Source organism: Pseudorca crassidens, chromosome 5 (genome assembly GCF_039906515.1).
Source record: "Pseudorca crassidens isolate mPseCra1 chromosome 5, mPseCra1.hap1, whole genome shotgun sequence".
In the NCBI taxonomy this organism is placed as follows: Eukaryota; Metazoa; Chordata; class Mammalia; order Artiodactyla; family Delphinidae; genus Pseudorca; species Pseudorca crassidens.
The window spans coordinates 79,275,595-79,297,302 of record NC_090300.1 but is presented as its reverse complement, the minus strand read 5'-3'; the positions used below and the strand labels follow the sequence as shown (position 1 = coordinate 79,297,302).

Genomic DNA, 21,708 nt, shown 5'->3' with positions numbered 1-21,708 from the left:
GAACCTATTGGTGTGTGTGATACAATTTCCTTTGTTTATTGTGAAAGGTCTGTATTTAAGGGAGAAAAATGAAAAATGGAAAATCTCACCAGGCAAACACGGTGAAGTTGGCACAGAGGGGCACTAAACGGCCACAATCTCTCATCTAAAGCCTTAATATAAAGAAATATCTCCAGCACAGAAGGCCGTCCAGGCTGGTACTAGTTGGTGCAGCAGCCAGCCTGAGTTGCCTGGCCTGATTAGATATTTTCTGGAAGCCAATGTCACGTTTTCCCTCCACCCTGCCCACGAATCCTGCCTGTTGGCAAATACTGCTCGCCCTGCTGAAGCAACTCTTCCCGGCACAGAAGCAGATTCACTTGAAGACAGGGAAAGCTGGCCCCGCCTTTGCGATGGAGGGGTTGCTATCCTCAAAATTCTTAAAGAACATTCTGTCATCAGTCCATCCAACGGAACCACGTAGAAGGCCGTTTTCGTTTTCAGCCTGGCGATGTGATTTTTCTGCATCTACAATTCCCATGCTCCTTCCTGCGCATACCATCCGCCAAACAGACAATGAGAATTTATGTGAATCTAAGGCTGGGACGCTTCCTGGGGGATTTCCAAGGACTCTAAACCTCTGGAGAGAGGAGAGCTACAGTTCTTTGAAAGGCGAGGAAGTAGATGTTTTGTGAATTGAAGGGGAAGAAACTGCCCTTGCAAGGGCAGCGGCCAGAGTGGCCCGGTGCCTCCCACGTGTCGGGAACACCCAGATGTCAGAAGCTGACAGCTCCCCCTTGTCCAGCCCGCCTCTCTAGCACTCAGACAGGTGAGTGAGGGACCAAGCAGTGTGCTGGCAAAACCTGGAGAGGCCCTGGGAGGGAAAACAGAGAGGTGAGGCTGTTTTCAGCCAAGATGCATGGCCGTCTTTGTTCTCAGGGGCTTGGAAAGCAGAGGCAGAGAATGGGCACCAGTACATGTGGAGGCAGGAAGTCTGTGGGAAATCTCTGTACCTGCCTCTTAATTTTGCTGTGAACCTAACTCTGCTCTAGAAAAAAGTCTTTAAAAAAAAAAAAAAAAAAAAGCGACCTTGGCAAGGAAGACATGAGCTTTCCCGTAAGCTACATCTGAGCAGTTGGAAGAATGGGGGCCAGAGAGTGGGCAGGGCTGCCACGGACATGGCCCTTACAAATCCAAATATCTTGCCACTTGATTTGCAAAACATGAAATACGTTTACTAAGGACAAAAAAAGTAACCTAATATAATGCTGACCACGTAGCATGTATTCCACACGGGTTTAGTGAACTGCAAGGTCCCCTTCCTACTTTCTGGGGAGGAAAAATTGGAACCTTTAAATCACTGGCAAGAGAAAGAAACTAAAATCAAAGCAGAGTACCGTGTGATGGGGCAGGAACTTTTTAACCAATTCCCCAGTGAAGCTGAATGATAGCAACTTCAACTCCAGAATGCTTAGCTCTCTCTCTCTTTTTTTTTTTTTCCAAGTGAATAGCCCTTAAATGGGCAAAGCTCTAGCATTTATCCCTGAGCAAAAGGTTAACTGCCAGGTCTGTAATGCACAGTCCATAAGGAGGGCTCTCCAGACCTGCTCTTACAAAGCTCTGGCTCATCGGGAACGTCCTGGATCTCCAGCAGGCAGAGCACCAAACCTGCTACCTACAACTTAGTCTAGCATCTGGGCACCAGATGGGGAGCTTCCCTCCGACTCTGCATCCCTCACCAGTCCTATGTGTAGTAAAATGAGCAAACCAGAGCCAGCTCTGACCACTTATGAGACACAGCAGGGGCAAGCCCCCCTGCATGAGGAAGCACTTTTGATTCCAGCAGAGTTTTCCCATCCCAGAGGCGAAACCTCCCCTCCAAGACCCGAATTTGCCTTCCAAACTTGTTTCTGATCCCTTTCTTCAGCTGCCTCACATCAGATGCACTGTAGAAGCTTTCAACAAAAACAGATAAAGAACAAGAAAAGAGAAATCATGGACGGTGAGCAGTTTGCCCTCTAATCTTCTAGTCTTGTTTCTGTGCAAATAGAATTTGCAAACAAATACACAGAAAGACGGGTGATTCTGTACATGCTTTTTTTTTTAATCTAATGATATGTCAAGATGAAGGTCTGGAGTCATTGACAAGCATGTACATTCTGTGTGTGAATTTCTATCTCCCCAGAGAGAGGAGGAACCTTTCAAGGGAAAGAAGAGTGCTTTTTGCTCCATTACATCGGCTCCTACATCCCTTCCAATACTAATGCTGGATAGAAGAAATAGAAACAGTATGCCAAGGACTGGGGGCCTTCAAGGCTGGGTGTACAGGACTCTGTGTGTGTGTGTGTGTGTGTGTGTGTGTGTGTGTGTGCGTGCGCGCGTGCGCGCGCGTGTGTATGTGTGTGTGTCTGTGCATGTGTACACAAAGATGCAGAAAGGCCTTGTGCCTAACGCCCATTTCAGGCTGGTTCTGTGACAAGTTTCTTGGACCTGAGCCCTGAATGCCTTACACGTCTACCCTCGGTCTGTGCCTAACTGAATGGGTGGGGTCCTCGCAGAGGGCCTCTTACCTCTAAAGATCCGCCTCTGAGAACCCAAGAGCTGGCAGACCTCAGCAGAGGCCCTGCAGGAGTTGACACATTTCTGCATCCCATCGGCCAGGTCGAACAGCGTCACGTTGGAGGCCAGGGAAAAGGTGGTTTGCAGTGACATCACCACCGCACTGGGCTCCCTACAGGCAAAATATGTAGGTTTTAATTGTCCTAAAATGACATGTGGGCCCCAGGGCTTTTGGAAAATGAGTGTCCTCCCCATTCTCCAGTGATGGCCTGGGAGAGCATGAAGTTCCAGTGACCTTGGCCCCGGATCACCCTATGGCCCGATCAAAACAAGGCCCAGTTTTGTTGCCATCACCCATGTTAGAACATCCTCCCCTTTCTATAGACTGGTTCACAAACGAATATAATCCTGTTACTTACCTAGAAGCATGAGCTGTGGATCGGGTATAACCAGGTAATGTTGAAAAACACACATTTAACTGAAAGGAAGAACAGGTTTATCGTTAACTGTGTGTCAGACAAAAGCCTTAAACCTAGAACGAATTTCCTATTTTCAGGATCAAATAGGCGTTTTCCAGCCATCAAGTTGTCAGCAGGCGGCCTTACGCAGGAGTGGTGTCTTTTTTGCTCCTTTCTTAAATGGCTTTCTGCTCTTATTCTGTTGTTCCATGAGTACAAAGGGAGAGAGGCAGAGAGTAAATCAGTGGGGAAAATCTGGGCAGGAAATGATGTTCAGAACAGCACCCTTGGATGCAAACATCTTCAAAGGAGCAGATCTCTTCTGAGACCCAGGGTTTCAAAAACCTCAGAGGCAACTGTTTATTTGGACTTTGCATAGTGAACAAGCCTCACTGAAAAGGCTGGGTTCCTTTCAGCTACCCCAGGTCTGGCAGGCCTGACACAGACCCCTCATAATCTACAATGAGTTGACCTAACTCACAGATAGGTCCTCTTCAATAAGGCTCTCCATAGGAAATTACATTACATGGGTCAAGAGCCCTTTTGTAGAGAGCAAATTAAGAGCGACTCTCCCTGTGTTTGCCTTGTGCTCTCGGAAAGAGCAGAAAATCCCTGTGGGGCATGAAGTACCATGCCTGCTTCTCCACTCCCCCCCCCCCCCCACCGACAGTAGGGGCTGGGGATTCCTTTTATGCAGCAGAGGGTCTCAATACCTTGACCAATGCAACCCACCTGTCTTCAAAGCCTGTGTGTCAGACACATCTCACCCTTCACAAGATGGATTCAAAACACGGGATGCTATCAAACCCTTTTTTGGCTTTGTATGACATGACTTTATATTCACAAGGTAATGATTTATTATTACTTAAACTTTTTTTCCCAGGAAAAAACACAAATAGCACATTTCAGAACAGAACGGCACCTTGGGAAAGACTACTTGAGTCATAGCCTAAATCTTCTCTAGTCATAGCCAAATCTTCACTATATCTTGGGGGTGGGGATGTCACATCACTAATAAATTATATGTTGATACTGGGTAAAAATGAGCAAATCAGATAAGTCACTGAGCACCGTGTAATGGGAAGGACTGTACCTCTGCACGAGTTTCTCAGCCTCTGTACTATCTTAGAAGGAAATATTGACCTACAACCGAACTAAGAGGCAGCTGTGGTGCAGTGCCAAGAACACCAGGTACAGGGTTAGTAGACGTAAAACCCTGTCATATAGTAAAGAATGTGACCTTACGCAAAGAGAGGTCTGGCCCTTGGCTCCTGGGAGGTAATTTCTAAGCCTTTGGAACGTCCTGCCTTTGTTTACCTGGAGACCCTGGGCTGCTCCAGATAATCTAACAGTGTGATTTATGGTGAGGATTGGGGTTACAAAGGGTAACCCAAAGGGTTACCTCTCCAGAGGGGCTGGAGACTGAGGTCAGCCATATGGGCAGTTGACTATCTGTGTTTTGGCTCTAGACACCAAGGCTCAGGTGAGTCTCCCTGGTTGGTGATACTCTGTGAATACTGTACACATCATTGCTGAGAGGAGTTAACCCCGTCCATGACCCCATGGGGAGACGACGACCGGAAGCACTGAATTTGAATCCCTCCTGGACTCTGCCCCATGCGTCTCTTCCCTTAGCTGACTGTAACCTGGATCTTTTCACTGTAATAAACCGTAACCACAAGTATAACAGCTTTCAGTGAGATCTGTGAGTCCTTCTAGTGCATTATCAAAACTGAGTGTTTCTTGGGGACCCCCAAACTCGCAACTGGTGTCAGAAGTGAGAGTGGTCTCTAACTTTGCACCTGCTCTGTGTAAACTCAGGCAATGTCACTAACTCCCAGAACCTGCCAGTTTTCCCTCTGTAAAAGTGTTGGCAATACCTCTTATAGGAGTGACGCATCTGGTAAAGTGCCTGTCACAGAGTAGATGCTCAGTAGATACAGAAATGGAATTGGAATCTACATTTTACACAAATAAAACCCATGGTCCCATAAAATCCTATAGGTTTTGGCTAATATACTCTTACCCATAAAGAACAGGTAAAATTAAAATCAGAAATCAATCTCTAAAACTTATTTTAATGGCAAATTTCAATTTTCTGAACACCAAATCTTAGACTACGGTAGCAGCTGAGAGGCTTCATTTCTATCTCTTCTTCTTTCCTCTCCATTTTTCTTTTTTTTCTTTCTTGTCTTTTTCCTGACAAAAAGCAGGCAAGGAGGGAAAGAAGAAGAATCAAAGGCCCCTAGATAATCTACTCAGTGAATTCTCAACCCTGGATAATAGGATTAACTGTTCCACCTTTGGCATTCCCTTGAGAAAAAAGCATCATTCTCTCCAGGTTCCATAACACAGACAGAAAAATCACAAAGCATGTCAACAGCAGATGGGACAGTAGGATTTTCTGGGTCTTTCCGCTTCACCAACAGCTCTTATTGGTGCATGTCACCTAAATGTCTGTAACTATGAGTCTGAACATGGAAAAGAAATGCCAAGGCACCAATAAAGGCTGCATGGGAAGACACATTAGGAGAAATGCTTCTACAGGCATCACTGGTTCTCAACACCTCCCTTCTACTTCCGAGAGGCCTTTAATTTTACCCTAAAGTTCACCTTCCAAATATAATAGAAATGAACAGCCCAGGAGATACAGCTGATCCCCAGGATGTTCCCGATTCTGAATAAAATCTGTTCTAGAAAACAAAGGACTAGCAGGAAGGTGCCTTTTGGGAAACCTACCGTTTTGGTGATCTCATTTTCTACTTCACGGAGGTCTGAATGTTTTTCCACGGTGGCATTAAGAAATATTTTCTTCAATTTAAACTCTGTCACGAAGGTTCTAACTGAAAATGAAAACATAACCTGTTAGACCTCACAAGGTCCACCTACGCATGGCTGAGTGTCTGCAAATCTCAAGGCACCCAACTTTCCTCCACCTCCCAGGATGCTCTCTGTGCATTTCTTTCTCCTGGAGGGTGGAGACCACTCCTCCCTCTTCGGGGCTCCTCTAGCAATGGGAGCACCTACTGAGCTGAGCTGAAGACTCAGTCTGAGCAGACCTTTGGGTGAGAGGCTCCAAAGAGCCTTTTTCATATGTGTGAGGGCTCTGAGAGAGTGAGCTTCCCTCGTCTCTCCAGTGGACTCCCACATCTTAGATGCTCAGTGAAGCTGTAACAGAGAAGACAGATGAGCTGGTCTAAAGAACACACTTCCAGGAAGAGGGGAGGGAGACGTGGGGTTGGAAAGACAAACGCTCGTGGGCCCCTATAAAGCTTCGGATGGAGGAAAGCTCTTTCTCTCTAGGTTACCAAGTTAGCCAGCCCTCCACTTCAAGGGCGTGCTCTGGTTTCCTCTTCTCATGAGAGACACCTCCATCCATTCCCCATGCCTCTTGCTCAGAGGAAATGCCTGCTCTATCATTGATAAAAGAGGCTTCCAGAAGCCAGGTTACTTCCCAAGATCACCCAGCTCCCAAGGGCCAAAATTAACATTTAACGTCATGTGTGTCCATCTTCCAAGTTCTTCTTTCCCCTAAACCCCCAGCCCCGTGAGGAATCTCATAGTCTAAGGACAACCAAGTGGCTACAGAGAAAGGTGTCAAACATCTGTAACAGGACTCCACTCAGGGGGCTGCCAGACTCCATGACTACAAGCCATACAATGAAAACAACCCATATTCAAGATACTGTTGGGTTCAGACATGAAAGAAAATAGCCCCATTTTCAAGGCCCATTTCACTCATAAAATAAAATTCTAGTTAACATCAATTTGTGCTGATTGGGCCTGAGGGTGACAGAACTTACAAATGGGCAGACAATCAAAAATTAGGACAGGGCTTCCCTGGAGGCGCAGTGGTTGAGAGTCCGCCTGCCGATGCAGGGGACGTGGGTTCGTGCCCCGGTCCGGGAAGATCCCACGTGCCGCGGAGCGGCTGGGCCCGTGAGCCATGGCCACTGAGCCTGCACATCCGGAGCCTGTGCTCCCGCTACGGGAGAGGCCACAACAGTGAGAGGCCCGCGTACCGCAAAAAAAAAAAAAAAAAAAATTAGGACAGCCTGCTTTATATCTGGCTCTTATCTTCCTTTAGATTAAATTCTTATCTTTCCCTCTGGACCAGAAAAAAAAATAAATAAACCCAAACACAGAAACACATGAAGCTGCTCTTTCATAGAAAGCTTGCCTGCTGAATTAAGAAAAAGGCCCACAGATGAGCCAGAGAAAACATTTAACATCTTATACTTACTGTCTAAAGCCCTTAATCCTTATTTAACATCTTTTTGCTTGTTCTACAGTTCAGTGAAGCCAGCTGCTTAGGACTCTTTCTGAGAAGCGGGGAGCTCTTTGAAAACATCCCTGGCCAAATGAAAGAGCTTCAGCGTGCTCTAATTTGCATATTCCACTGGTGTTTATGAACAATGAAGCTAAATGACTTGAAAAGGGAAAGATGATTGTTAACACAATAAGTGGCTCTCCTCCTGATGCACGGTGCCTGTGGGACCCTCCACACACAGGCTTCCAGAACAGTCACCCCACTCCTTCGTCCTCCCATCTCACAGGTCTAGGTCTGTGCCCAGACTCTGTGCAGAAACATACATAGGCTAAGCATCAGGTACACAGATCTCTTCTGAACCAGACAGTAAATGTGGCCTCTGCATCTGTGTGAATACGAATAAGGCACCGCAGTGTCCCCCCAGCCCTGCCCTCTCCCAGACACGTTCCCATCTTCACGCTGCAGTTACATCATCTGGCTTTAGGGCGATTTTTAACTGTTGATTTACACAGGTTATCTAAGTGATTTTTTAAAGATCCAAAATTATGCTTTATATTCAAAGTAGTTTATCATTTTCATTGCTTTCAGCTCTGGTCCAAGAGATTAGAAGACTAATGTCAAAGGATACCTCCCATCTGGAGACCCCTACCATTTTCCAAGCTTGCTCAAATATATTATTTATCTGATCTTCATAATAGCCCTGAGTGGGAAGCAGAGCAGGTGGTAATCCGATTTTTACAGATGAGGAAATTGATGCTCAGGGGTCAGTGTGCTGTAGGTGCTGGACATGGAGCTGGAAGCCTGGCATTTGAGTCCCTGGCAAGTGTACTTTCCATACTGTTTCAAGATAAAATCATTTCCATCATCTCCATTCTTACACTGAAAACTCCTTGCTGGTTTCTTACAGGGTGTAGCTAAATGGAATAGGTGACCCAACTGCAAATAATCTATTAGAATACGAGGACTTCTCGACTTTGACTGATGTCTATACTCCCAGATTTTTCTTCCTTAAAAATAACGCTTTGACTTGATCCTTGTATTTTAAACAATTTTCTAAATTCTACCATTATTTGAGTAGGGTACCAACTATTGAAATACACTTCTAGCCCCAAGATGGAGCTGCACCTGCCTGGGGTGCCACGTCAGCAAGTCAAACTTTAGAGTTCCTGTAAACGCTCCCCTTGACCAGTAATGCAGCATATCAGTCAGCCAATCCCCAACAGCAAAGCCAACTCTGGGCTCTACTTATTTCCTTGTTCCTTGATCTTTCTAAATAAGGTCGTATATGCAACCCCAGCCAATCATGCCCTGTGTCCACGTTGCTGCTTCTACGCGCTATGAAACTCACTCTGGCCCAAAGTGGCTCAGAAAGAGTGTTCCTTCCACTGCTTGTGAGAGAGACCCTGTACTTCCCCAGTCCATGGACTGCTTTCCCTTGAGTAAAGGACATCAAACTCATTACCAAATTGTTTTAGTTTTGTTATTTGACACCACCTTCTTAAAAACTCTGATTATTCCCCTCAGCCTATGGGCACTGCAAGTCATGCAAAGAACACTTTCAAAGGACACAGATATTTGCTCTCTCAAAAACACATTTACTGAGCACTTTCTCTGTGTTGAGTATGACGCTGGGCAATATAAGTTGATTCCAAGTTGAGTCACTGTACCCACCAGCTCCCTATCCATCTTAGATAACTCTATCTTCCTCATTTGTAATTTCTTCAAGTTCTTCATTGACCTCGGCGCTCTAACACAGATTACACAGCCTGTGTGCGAGAAAGCTCCCAGAGCGAACACAGCACTGTGTGATGGAAGGACTGTGGGCTGCAAACCTGGCGTCTCATCAAGCGGTTGTACAAGCTGGGCCAGTTAGTACTTTATCAGGGCCTTAGTTTTCATTTGGGTTGTTTGCTTTTTAACCTGTAAAATGGAGATTATATCTAAAACCAACCAGCTTCATAAAATATTAAATTCGGGATCAAAATGTGAAAAACTGTATGATACAATTATGGCAGTAGCTTTGTAAAAACTGTATCTTGTCTGTGGACAAGAACATGAAGATCTTTTTTAAAAAATTTATTTATTTTTGGCTGAGTTGGGTCTTCGTTGCCGTGCGCAGGCTTCTCATTGCGGTGGCTTCTCTTGTTGCGGAGCACGGGCTCTAGGCACGCGGGCTTCAGTAGTTGTGGCTCGTGGGCTCTAGAGCGCAGGCTAAGTAGTTGTGGCGCACGGGCTTAGTTGCTCCGTGGCCTGTGGGATCTTCCTGGCCCAGGGCTCGAACCCCTGTCCCCTGCACTGGCAGGTGGATTCTTAACCACTGCGCCACCAGGGAAGCCCACGAAGATCGTTTTTAAAAATGAAAAGAATGTGTGAATGTGGTAGGATAATCAGGGTTTTATTCTCTTTTTTCTCTCCCTAAATTTTTTTTTTAACTCTTTGGTTAGGATATTCTTTTGATTTTTTTTCCCCCTAACCATAGGGTGGAATGGTTAAGCAAATAGTGTTATGCACAAATGATGGCATATTTATGTGGTCATTACAAAGTTTGTATAATAGTTTTAATAACATGGAAAAATGTTTAAGGTATAAAGTTTGTACAAATACCATATGACTTCAACTATATCAAAATATAACGCACACTAAAAAAGACTGCAAATAAGGTGCTACATCTCTGAGTGGTGGAATAATAGGCAGTGTCTTCCACTTCCTTCTATATTCCTTAAAGTTATTCCTTGGGCAAAGATTGATTTTGATTAGGGAGAAAAACAATAAACGTTATTTTGCAAAATACATTGTGGTGCAGAGAAAATTCCAAGATAGACAAACTCTCTTACCCAAATTGCATATCCCTTTTTCCAGCTGGTACCCCACTGGGCATCTACAGGTGAAGGATCCCTGAGTATTGTTGCACATGGCCAGGGGTGGGCAGGGGTTTGAGAGGCACTCATTCACATCTGCGGAGAAGGGAACACAAGGTCACAGTGAATCTGCGGCAGGCAGCACAATCATAATCCAGTACAAGGGGCACTTCTAAGGGCCAAATGGCACTGGGTGTGATGGGGCCTGGAAACGAGTAGGCACTACCCTTGTTCTCAAGGCGCTACCAGTCTACTGAGGGTGGGGGCAGCCTTGAGTACAACTAACTATAAATATAAGGCAGGATTTGAAAGTAAAGAGAAAGTAATGATTTTGATGGAAGGGAGAATTAAGGACTATTTCAAATAACATCTGGACTAAGACTGGAAGAATTTTAATCAGCAGATGTGGGTAGGGGGATTCTAGGCTGGGGCACCAGCACAGTGAAGGTCAGGAGCAGGAAAGTGTAGGGGTTTTCAGGGAGTGGTGGGTGGTCCAGCGTGGCAGGGATGTAGGGAGCCCGCATAAGGGAGCCAGGTCGTGGAGGCTCGTCAATGTTATTGTCCGACGTTGCTCTGCAGACAACACATAAGCATGCTAATTCTCAAGTAAGCAGGGTATGAATTTTAAAATCTTACTCCCCTATGTTTTGGAGGAAAAGGGAGTTTACTGCCTATCTCAGTGTGATACTGTATTGTAGACCACTGCAGATGACTTTTCCTCTTACCCACGTTGCAGTCATCTCCTTGCCAGGAAGGTGAGCACACACACTGGTACCCACGGCTGGTGGGGTCCACGACGCATTTCCCATCATGAAGACAAGGGTTAGCGGCACAGCTGTTAACTGCAAGCACATTTCAGATATAATGCAGCTAATCACACAGGAAAGGTAAGGGCAGTGCTAGGTAAATATTTAATTCTCCCAGCTAATATTTGATTCTTGCTTATTTCTGTGTACTTGCCCTGAAAGGCCACACTGCAATAGAATGGGTTCCCGGAGGTGCAGAGGAGACGTATTGGGACTGGATGCTGACACTAGCTGTGTACATACACACGTGTTAGCCAGTTGGATCCCGAAATGCAGGAGCTGGTTCAAATCCAAATACTGCTTACAAGTCCCTCGGCTCGGGAATGATGATTACATTGCCTTGGGATACTTAACAAATCCTACTTGAATCAATGCCAATTTAAAACACACGTTAAGGAGAAAATGATGCCTGATCCACCATCCTCCCTGCTCCAAGTTTTCTCTTTTCTAAAGGTCTCGCACTGTAACTGGGCCTCCACATAACGTGCCATCCTTCAGAACAATGCCTGCAGGTGAACACTACGACACCCTCTCTTTACGCGGTGTGACCGTGAGCCTGTCTCATTCATCCAGGCCCTGGCGATGCACCAGCTCCACTGAATTCTTGGATTCCCAGCTCCCAGGTGCAGTGACCACACTCTCTGTTGGGGTCTGTATAACTGGCCTTGTCGTGCTACAGTTGTACGATAACTGCCTAGGAAAGGTTTCTGACGCACATTTAGAAAAGCCAAAACTCATAAGAGAGGGAGAAAAATCATCTCCAGGGAGAAAAGTCAGTGGTAGAATGAGAAAGAGAAGGCAGAAGTCAAGAGTGCTTACTCCAGAATAACCCTGGAGACAAATGGGCTAAACCTGAAGATGGTGTCCTGGCTCCTCATGGCTACTTCATATCTACCTAAGACCACCTGCATGAGCATAGCACCCGTATGTACAAACACTGCACCCATGGACTCTGTCACAAAAGACATAGCAGCAGCCAGTAACCATGTTCCTAATACTCACCTACAGTTATCACTGCAATGGCTATAACTGGCTTTAAGGGACACTTGTGAATTATGTTCTACCTGGTATTGGAATATATTTGGCATCTGGAAATGAAGCCTGTGAGTCCTGAAGCAGGGATCCCAAAGTCGCCAGAAGAAGGAGCCAGCTTCCATTTCCCAGCAAGGCTCGGACCACTGGCACGAAGGGGGCACCGATGCATCAGGGCTCTGCGGGGCTGCGTGGGGTCCACGGCCCTCCAGCCACGAGCCGGATGATGGCTGCCTGGTTGGAACTCTGCTTCTAACTCCCTTCCCTTCTTCCCTCCTCCCTTCAGTTCCCATTTCACCCCTTCACCAACAGCAGGTTTCCTTTCCTGAGTCTGGACAAGCTAAATATCCAGCAAATTCTGACCCTGACATCAAAGGAGGTATCATCCTACTTCCTTCTACCTTTCCTTAAGTGATAAAGAATCATGTGGATGGCTTTATTTCCCCTGTCCCAGCAACTTCTACACGGATATAAAGATATATAACCTCAGGTGCAATGTCACACAGTCACTATGGGAAAGGTTAGTTCATCATCCTCTCACTGAACACATCTCTCCACCCACATTTATCCACTGACATCATAATCTTAGGGAGACAAAGGAGCCTGGGCTCCCCTGGATCAAGAGAAGTTTCCCCGGTGACTGGGGGGCTGGCTGACTAGCTCAGAAGCTCGTGGCTCTGATCTGGGAGCAGGCACCTGCTCACTCTGTGTCTCAGACAGGCCACCTAAAGCTTCTTGACTGCAGTTTTCCACCCTTCAATCCTGCTTCACTACCCCACTCTGGCTTTGCTAGAGTTAAAGCCATGCTTGAAAAGCTCTTCCAATTACGGGGCATTACAAGTTACGATGGCACTACTACTGATGTCACACATGGCCAACGGCATCCGCTCCTCTTTCTCCGGGAAGAATTCTGAAACTCAGGGGTGAGAAGACTGTCACCGTGACATTCCTTTCTGATTTAAGCGCTCCAACAGAAAGCATTTGAGATCACAAAGCAGACACTGTCCCATGGCGGATACCAGCCACCCCGAGCCCCGTGCAGCCTCAGTGTGCTTGTGCGATTGTGTCCTACCTGAGGCTGGAGATGACGGTGCTGTGGACGACTGCGTGCTGCTCTGAGCAGTGAGGGTGGTCGATGTAGATGTCAACACCTTAGCTGTAGAAACAGGTGTGCTTTGGGGGGAAGGAGATGTTCTGAGGAAATGTGAAGCCAGGCTGTGCTCTTCTGTAGGGGCAAGCCCCATGGTCCATTCTTTTGCTGATGTGGGCGTACTGGTCAGGGCGATCGATCCGGTGGCAGCATCTCTATTCACTGGGTTCCTTTCTGTGGTGACAGCACCTTCTGTTGAGATGCGTACCACTAGAATTTCAGGACTGGTTGGCGGGAGCTGTTTTCCGGCCACTGTCTGTACTGTTGTAGGACCACCCGTCAGAGATGCTGTGCTTGATGGGGGTTGGGGGCTGGGCACACGGGGATGAGAGGTCTGGAGAGTGGTAGCTACCAAAGCTGGAGACGTCTGGGCTAAGCTGGTGCTGGTGGCTGGAAGGGTTTGCTCAGTGGAGGACTCCGTTAAGGCCAGGGGCGAAGGGATCCCCAGAGGAGACCTCACTGTTACAGTTTCCGTGGTCTCCACGGGCAGAGTCTCCAGGCTCTGTGGCTTTGATTCCGTAACGAGCTTCCCGAGGTGTGGGCTGCTCTGGTTCTTAGGATCTGCCGTTTGACTGCTGGGGAGCATTGCCACGGATGATGCCATTACCGACGTCCAGGCTGAAGTCACAGGAGTGTCCCTTGCCTTGGGCAGGACCAGGGTAGAAGATGAAGGTGGGAGGATTGTCTGTGAGACAGACGGCGAGACAGGGGCGGATGCTGTCAGGGATACTAGTGAGGGTGGTGGCGAGGAAGACAAAGGTGTGGGCACATCAGGGGCGGACTGCAGTGGGTGAGTGGAGGCCCTGGTCGATGGCGAGGTTGACGAGAACAACCGGTAGGACTGTGACACTGAGGGCTGGGGCAAGGGAGGCCCTGACGAAGAGGACGATGATGTATCGCCAACGGATTCAGCATCGGTGTCCAGAAGAACCAGAGTGGTCAGCATACTAACGGCGGGTGTGCGGGATGGAGGGCTGGCCGTGCGCAGAACTAGTGCCTCAGTGGAAGACTGAGCGTATTCCCCATCGTGGGAGGAGACGTTGCTTCTCTCTGCCTGAGCCTGAGAAGAGGAAGAAGAGTCTGAATGCAAAGAGCTTGAGATCTTAACAGAAGAGGTGGAACTCTCCCTTATGTCCAAGGATGAACTGTGGTCCGCAATGGACAGCAGTGCCCGTTCCCCTTTGGTGAAAGGAGCTGAAACGTAGGTGTGGTCTGTGTAGTCACTGGACGTCCCGTGTTCAGGGTGTGTGCCACTCACTGCATCGTAGCTCATTCCAGTGACTGCAAAGGGAAAAACCAAAGTGAGGTCAACTAAACAGACATCTGTGAACCTGCACTATGAGACAGACCTTCAGTGTCCCACCCATGAACGCCTGGGAACTGACACACTTTCTCTGGATAGAGACAGTACGGGGAGGCAGGCAGGGTTTGAGTCTGCAGTGAGCAGACCTGCCCTCCTGTGAGGAGCACAGCGGCAGCAGGGGAAATGGTCATGAAAGAGAAGCGGGGCCAGGGGCCGAAGAATAGGGAACAGGTCCAAATTCCTTCCACAGGCCTTTTTTGATGAAAGCAAATTAGTATCTGAAAAGCTCTTAAGACCCCAAATAGAACAATTGTTATGCCTAAGTGGAAAAAGGAAAACCCTCCCAACTTTCCATTCTGTAAAATGAGATTTTCTTTCCCAGGAGACTGGCCTAAGCCACAACATGGCCAGGTTTCTTTATTGCAAGCATCCTGGCAGACAGCACCGCAAATGCCCGGGGCAAGTGCTGGGGAGGTGGGGGAACCCGTAAAGTCCTCTTCACAGGGAGCCGGTAAGGCACTTTCTGGGTTGACAGCGAACTCGATCACTCTAGGATCACGAGCAAATTGACACCTGAGCTGAGGGAACGCGGCAAGAGATCCTGCCCATTACCTCCGAGCACTCGCGAGGCTGCCAGTGAACCCGAGACCGCGTGGGCATCCCAGGTCGCCGTCACGTTCCCCCGCTGGGTGGGGCGCTCTGCGTCTCTGGGCGTTGCCGCTGAGCGCTCCACATCCCCAGGAGTCGTGCTGCCGTTGGTGAGAGATCGCAGCGTGCGCTCCCCGACTCCAGTGAAAGTAGCCCAGGTGTGCGGGCTGTGAGCGCGGGCTCCGGGCGCCCCCTCCTCCACTTCGGAACTGACGGCCAGCTCAGGACTGTCTTCGGTGGCTGCGAGAGGGCCAAAAAGGGGAGGGCCGGTCACTCCGGGGGGGTAGAGCTGGGCTGTGTCAGCCAGACGCTTCCCTAGGCTTTCTCAGTGTTTTTATTTGAAACTGACAAGGTGAAAACCCAAACTGTGTGCTGTTCTTGCAAAGGCACCAGTGACTGAAACCTCAGGAAGCAGTGCGGGGGGGTCAGTGTTGCTGTTCAGGTGGCTTGGATTTATGGGAAGGTTTATTACTTAGTGAACAGGATTGATACGGTATTTCTGCTCGGTGATACATAATAAATAGTGTTTATGTCAGGGAAATTGGTGGTGGCAGTGGGAGAGGTGAACAGTGGGCAAAAGACTAACAACCCTGCTGGGGCTTTAGACCCGACAAGGCCTGGGAGGGAGGCCAGTATCACCTGGAAGGTTTTTACCTCCTGGTAGGACCAGTGATACACGATCAACACAGAGCCTGTTGTTCTATACTGTCTGTCATTCTATAGTGTAGTTCTTCACCCTAGCACATCAGTGAGAAATGGCATTGTGGTCAGAGGTTACGGGTGGGCTTGGTTGTTTTTTTTTAACGTATAAGTTTTATTTCCTTGGTAGGGATAAAACAGGGACAGGTGACACATGAATAAGTATCCTTTTCCTCCTTTCTTGGGTATATGTTTTATGCTATAAACTTAAAGAATCTTAGATTATTATATTATCAAATAAATCCTTCTTTTCAGAAATGATGGAAATGAGGTCCAATTCTTCTTGGCGTACATATCTGGATCTAATGAGACAAACAGGCTCTTTTCTGATTCTTATTCTTATTCCCAGACCAGTCTAGCCCTTGATACCCCATGGACCAACCTTGGTGGAAAATGGATACAAAGCTGAGTGTAGGTTCTCTTCATGATAGGTTTGCATTAACTGACAGACAGGAATGGGGACAGGGACACACAGTGACCTGGGGCAGCACTGAGAAAGCCAGGACCCAGTCACAGATGTGATCTGACCCAGGCAGCAGGACTTAAAAGACCCACAGAAAGTCCACCAGGAGAGGCTGGAGAGTTGAGTGTACTCGAGCACAATCTCCCTGGCAAAGAGGACAGGGCTGGGACGGACGATGATGGTCGAGGCTCTGTTACACAAGACTTAGGCCAACAACCCTGTCAGGCTGACAGACTTAACACAAGTCATGCCCTGAAACAGAGGGGCTGCATCTGAACCCAGAAAAAGGAACGAACCAAGAACTCTGAAAGCTGGATGGCAGAATCGCTCAGCTGTGGGCTCTTCAGAGGAAAAGGGAGAAAGCATTATGTTAACCCAGAGCAAGGGGGCTTCAGGAATGAGGCTGTTCCTTATCTGGTGCTTTAGAACCGAACCCCAAGGTCCACTCACACTGAGATCACATTTTCCACACCAATCAACTGCGCCCTCACCGCAGAGTGCAGGGTACTGAAGAGGGAAAGGCTATGGGACATGAGCTCCTGGTCTGAGATGGCAAAAATTCGGAGCGCCACAGGGGTAGGGCAGAAAGGATTCTTTGTGTTTAGGAGACAGAGTGTGTGTTTTCCATTCACAGACATAAAAGAGCAAACAGCCTCCACCCACACATGTGGTATTCTTTACGATACAGCGTACGCTTTTCCACGTCACATCAGTAGTGATAAATGTTAATTTTCCTAATCAATTAGGGTACTCATGGGGGGGAAAGAGCTGCTATTATGAGTGGTGGAGAGGTAAGAATTTAGATCTATAATAAGCTTAAATGATAAGTTACTGCATTTTTGCTTTAGTCAGCATATAATTTACACTGATAAGGCTGTTGAGAATTGTTTTTAAATATTTTCCAAAAACATTATTAAAAAGGATCATCAAAGGAAAAGTTTTCGGGCTTCCCTGGTGGCACAGTGGTTGGGAGTCCGCCTGCCGATGCAGGGGATGTGCGGGTTTGTGCCCCAGTCCGGGAAGATCCCACGTGCAGCGGAGCGGCTGGGCCCGTGAGCCATGGCCGCTGAGCCTGCGCGTCCGGAGCCTGTGCTCCGCGACGGGAGAGGCCACGGCAGTGAGAGGCCCGTGTACCGCAAATTAAAAAAAAAAAAAAAAAAAAAAAAGGAAAAGTTTTCTCAATTGATAGATTGGACTTCATCAAAATTAAAAAATTTGTGCTGCAGATGCCAACATCAAGGAAGTGAAAAGACAACCCGCGGAACGGGAGAAAATGTCTGCACATCGCATCTCTGATAAAGGACGCGCATCCAGAATGTGCAAACAACTCTTACAGTGCAATTAAAGAAAGACAAATAACCCAGTTTAAAAGCCGTCAAAAGATCTGAACAGACTTTTCCAAAGAAGATATACAAATGGTCAATGAGCCCATGAAAAGATGCTCAGCATCATTAGTCAGCTGGGAAAACTGCAAACCAACACCCCTTGAGACACCACTTCACACCCACTAAGATGGCTAGAATCAAAAGAGCTGGACAATAACAAGTGGTGGTAAAGGTGTGAAGAAACTGGAACCCTCGTACTTTGCTGGTGGGAATATAAAACGGTGCAGTCACTCTGGAAAGCAGTGTGGCAGCTCCTCAAAGGTCAGAAATAGAGCCACCATATAACCTGGCAATTCCAAGAGCACACAAAAACTTGTACCTGAATGTTCACAACAGTACTATTCATAATAGCCAGAGGGTGGGAACAACCCACCCATCCAATAATGGATAAAAGCACAATCAAAATGTGGTCCATCCATGTGATGGAATAGTATCTGGCTATACAAAGGAACGAAGCACTGACATGCTGCAACGTGGATGAACCTTGAAAACACGATGATAAGTGAAAAATACAAAAGGCCACATACGGTACGATTCCACGTATAAGAAATGTCTAGAAGAGGCAAGTCCACAGAGACAAAAAGTAAATTAGTGGATGTCAGAGGCTGGGAATAGCAGAGCATGGGGAGAGACTGCTGATGAGCTCAGAGCTTTTTTGGGGTGATGAAAATGTTCTGGCATTACATAGTTGTGATGGTGGCCCAACTTAGTGAATATACTGAAACCCACTGAACTGTCCACTTTAAGTGGGTGAATTGTATAGAATGTGAATTATATCTCAATAAAGCTGCTTAAAAGGCGGTGAAAGAATTTCTCTCCATGAAAGCCCAGACCTGGGGTGAACAACCACTCATGAGAAGCTGATACTTTCACCTTCCAGAAGCTGTGTGACTGCGGCAGGCATGGGGGTATGCCGGCGGCGGGGGGGGGGGGGGGGGGGGGGGGCGCTATATGGGGTGGAAGGACACGGCAGAGAAGTCCCCGAGCTGTGCGTGGGAGGGGCACGTGGCAACAGCAACATCTTGGAGATAGAACAGAAAAACTGGGGGATATACAGGGATATCGGTATCAACCAGCTAGAAGGATGGCCTGGGAATAATGAGGGGCCCACGGAGCTATTTCATTAATGCGGCAGAAGATCGCAGCCCAGGCACCCCTCCACTGTCCACGGGGTGCGGTTCCGTGAACGGAGACTCACTGGAGCGCTCCCCGCGTGGTGCCGAGGAACCCAGGCTTTCTGAGGAGGATGAAGACAAGGACTCGGTGGCCGGTTCGGAATAGCTCCTCTCACCAGGCGCTGGGTCACTTCCTCGAGACTGTGGGGCGGAGGCTGAAAACCGGGTCAAAACCGAAGCGTTCACAACCTCAGGATGGGAAGTGGAGCTTCCGGTCGCATCTGCGAATGGCTCGCTGTCGGTCAAGAACCAGCGAGCAGTGCTCTCTCCACCTCTTGCCAGCGTGACTGACAGAGACACAGTCGCTGTCTGAGACACGGAGCTGCCACTCCCCACACCAGAGCTGCTGGCGAGTTGGTGTCCTCTGGAGGCTGAAAGGTGTCAGAGAGAAAAGGCCATCACATGGATGGATGCAAGAGAGATCCCTCCACAGCCGAGACGCGAGTCTTCCCTAGGAGAAGGTGCCCTTTGCAAGGACCTTGTATAGTATTTACTATACGTGTAACCTGACGTGCATTTTCAGGTTCTAAATAATTATTTCAAAACTCTTCAGTGTCAGTAAGAGATCAATACTAAAAATAAAAACTGGTGAAGACGGGAGCTTTTAAACAGTATGTGCAAAGCAGAGTAACTTATAGGCCTGAGTGTTTTATTCTCTTTCCCCCAAAACATGGGGTGTTATGAGCCAGTGAGTATGCTGTTATGTCCATCAAATACAATGTGCCCCAATACTGTGCTTAGAGCATTTTTCTAAGACAGTTCTATTATTAATAAAACTAATTTTGGGGACTTCTCTGTGGTCCAGCAGTTAAGACTCCGTGCTTCCAGTGCAGGGGGCCTGGGTTCCATCCCTGGTCAGGGAACTAGATCCCACAAGCCGCAACTAGAAAGATCCTGCACACCACAACGAAGATCTCACATGCTGCAACTAAGACCCAGTGCAGCCAAATAACTAAATAGATTTATATTTTAAAAAAGATTATTCTAATTTTGAAGTATAGCAAACAAAAAATCAACTATAGGGGGTACACTAAAAGCATGAATTTAGGGAGTATGTTTATATCTGCACATTTTCTTTGTAAAGATGATCTGTACAGAAGATAACTGAAGCTAGCTTTAAAGAGCGGGCCAGCTCTCAGTTTGAAGATGGTGCTGCAGTGACAAGATGCACCAGCAGTGGGACCTCAAGGCGGGGGTCTCAACTCTGTGGTGAGTGAGCTAAAGACCACGCACTCACTACTTAAACCCGATGAGCCTCAGTTTCCTCATCTACAAGAACGCAGGAGGAATGACGCCTATTTGACTAATTTCACAACATTGTCATGAGGATGAAAATCAAAATGAGATAATGTGGTATACCAGATAAAGGAGATGGTGTTATCCAAGAACACAGTGGGTTTTTTTTAAAAGGTTGCAAATGGTCTTAAAGTGATTCCTTGAGAAAATGCAACGATTTAAAAATGTCCATAATAAATTAAATAAAGATCAAAGACTTACTTGGGGAATCATTTTGCCAAAATTCCCATGAGACCTTGGAGGACGTAAGGCCAACTCCATTTTCTGTGGATGGCTTAGTGAGTTCCCCATCCCCTGGGCTCCTGATTACTCCACTGTTTCTTCTCCACCCTGCCTCAGAGTGTGAAGAATGGACTGCTGCTGAAGTTGTGGTCATTTCAGAGTCCTCAGGGAAACGCTCTGTCTCATTTAGAGGTCCTGGACTGATGGCTAAAGACTGCAGCATCTTTAGGACACCGTCGGGGAACATGGTAGCAACATGGACACTCTTTGTCCCACTGACCGAGGGGCTGTGGACAGCAGTAGAGTTGTTTAAATCCTCCGTACTTCCAGAAGCTAAAATGGAAGAAAATATGCTTCAAGATTAGTTGGGGTGTATCTGGATACAAATGATGTTAATTACATTTCAGTAGATGAATATCGATAAGGTGGATCTAATAGATAAACACACATAACACACTCATCCGCCCTCTCCTCACAGAGCTAAGTGGAGAAGCATGAGGTCCTTCACCGAGCACAATAAAAGCTTCAGATCAAGCTAAGAGGAAGACAGGAGAAAGCCTCTAGACATGATTTTCATTTGTCTTTATAGAGGAAGCTAAAAACTTCTGCTCTTGCATCCCACTTTATTACTTACACAGGACAGACCATTGTAACAAGGTGCAGGATTTGTTTTCCTTTGTTTCAGCAGTGTAACCCTTTTGTTCAAATGCTATTATAGATTAAAACCCACACATATGGGCTCCCCTGGTGGCACAGTGGTTGAGAATCCGCCTGCCAATGCAGGGGACACGGGTTCGAGCCCTGGTCCAGGAAGATCCCACATGCTGCGGAGCAACTAAGCCCGTGCGCCACAACTACTGAGCCTGCGCTCTAGAGCCCGCGAGCCACAACTACTGAGCCCGCATGCCATGACTACTGAAGCCTGCGTGCCTAGAGCCCGTGTTCTGCAACAAAAGAAGCCACCGCAATGAGAAGGCTGCACACTGCAACGAAGAGTAGCCCCCGCTCGTTGCAACTGAGAAAGCCCACAGCAAGAAGACCCAATGCAGCCAAACATAAATAAATAAAATAAATTTTAAAAAAAACCATACATAAAAATGAATCAAAGTGGGTGCCTTGCAGGGGGCCCAGTCACCACTCAGGAGGCCTAGGGCTCTGCAGACCACAGTCAGAACAATGCTGGCCTAGAAGAGTAATTCCCAGCCTTGCCACCATCAAGTGTTCTTTATTATTCCCCACCTCATGGCCATAGTAAACCTTATGTTTTGAAAGACTATGAACCGAGCTGCATTTATTAAGTAACGGAGCTTCTAATCAGCAGGAGATACTGATTGTTACCCCACTGATTTGATTTAATTCCATCCAAAAGCAACAGGCTGCTCGTCAGGTCATGAGGCTTGGGAGA

General features: G+C 47.4%; 1 protein-coding gene across 4 annotated transcripts in view; it reads right to left on the bottom strand.

Annotated features, from left to right (window-relative positions):
* The window catches only part of HEG1 (heart development protein with EGF like domains 1), an 82,266-nt gene that overhangs the window by 28,815 nt on the left and 31,743 nt on the right, over window positions 1–21,708 (bottom strand). For 2 of the 4 annotated variants that reach the window (XM_067738636.1, XM_067738638.1), the window contains exons 4-12: window positions 20,283–20,636; window positions 18,809–19,156; window positions 14,989–15,303; window positions 13,035–14,393; window positions 10,850–10,966; window positions 10,101–10,220; window positions 5,736–5,839; window positions 2,958–3,016; window positions 2,550–2,710 (exon numbers count right to left, since the gene is read on the bottom strand). In XM_067738636.1, coding sequence (XP_067594737.1) covers window positions 2,550–2,710; window positions 2,958–3,016; window positions 5,736–5,839; window positions 10,101–10,220; window positions 10,850–10,966; window positions 13,035–14,393; window positions 14,989–15,303; window positions 18,809–19,156; window positions 20,283–20,636 — 2,937 coding nt within the window. The remainder of the gene's footprint in view (window positions 1–2,549; window positions 2,711–2,957; window positions 3,017–5,735; window positions 5,840–10,100; window positions 10,221–10,849; window positions 10,967–13,034; window positions 14,394–14,988; window positions 15,304–18,808; window positions 19,157–20,282; window positions 20,637–21,708) is intronic. The other 2 variants (XM_067738637.1, XM_067738639.1) reach the window with 2 other exon arrangements.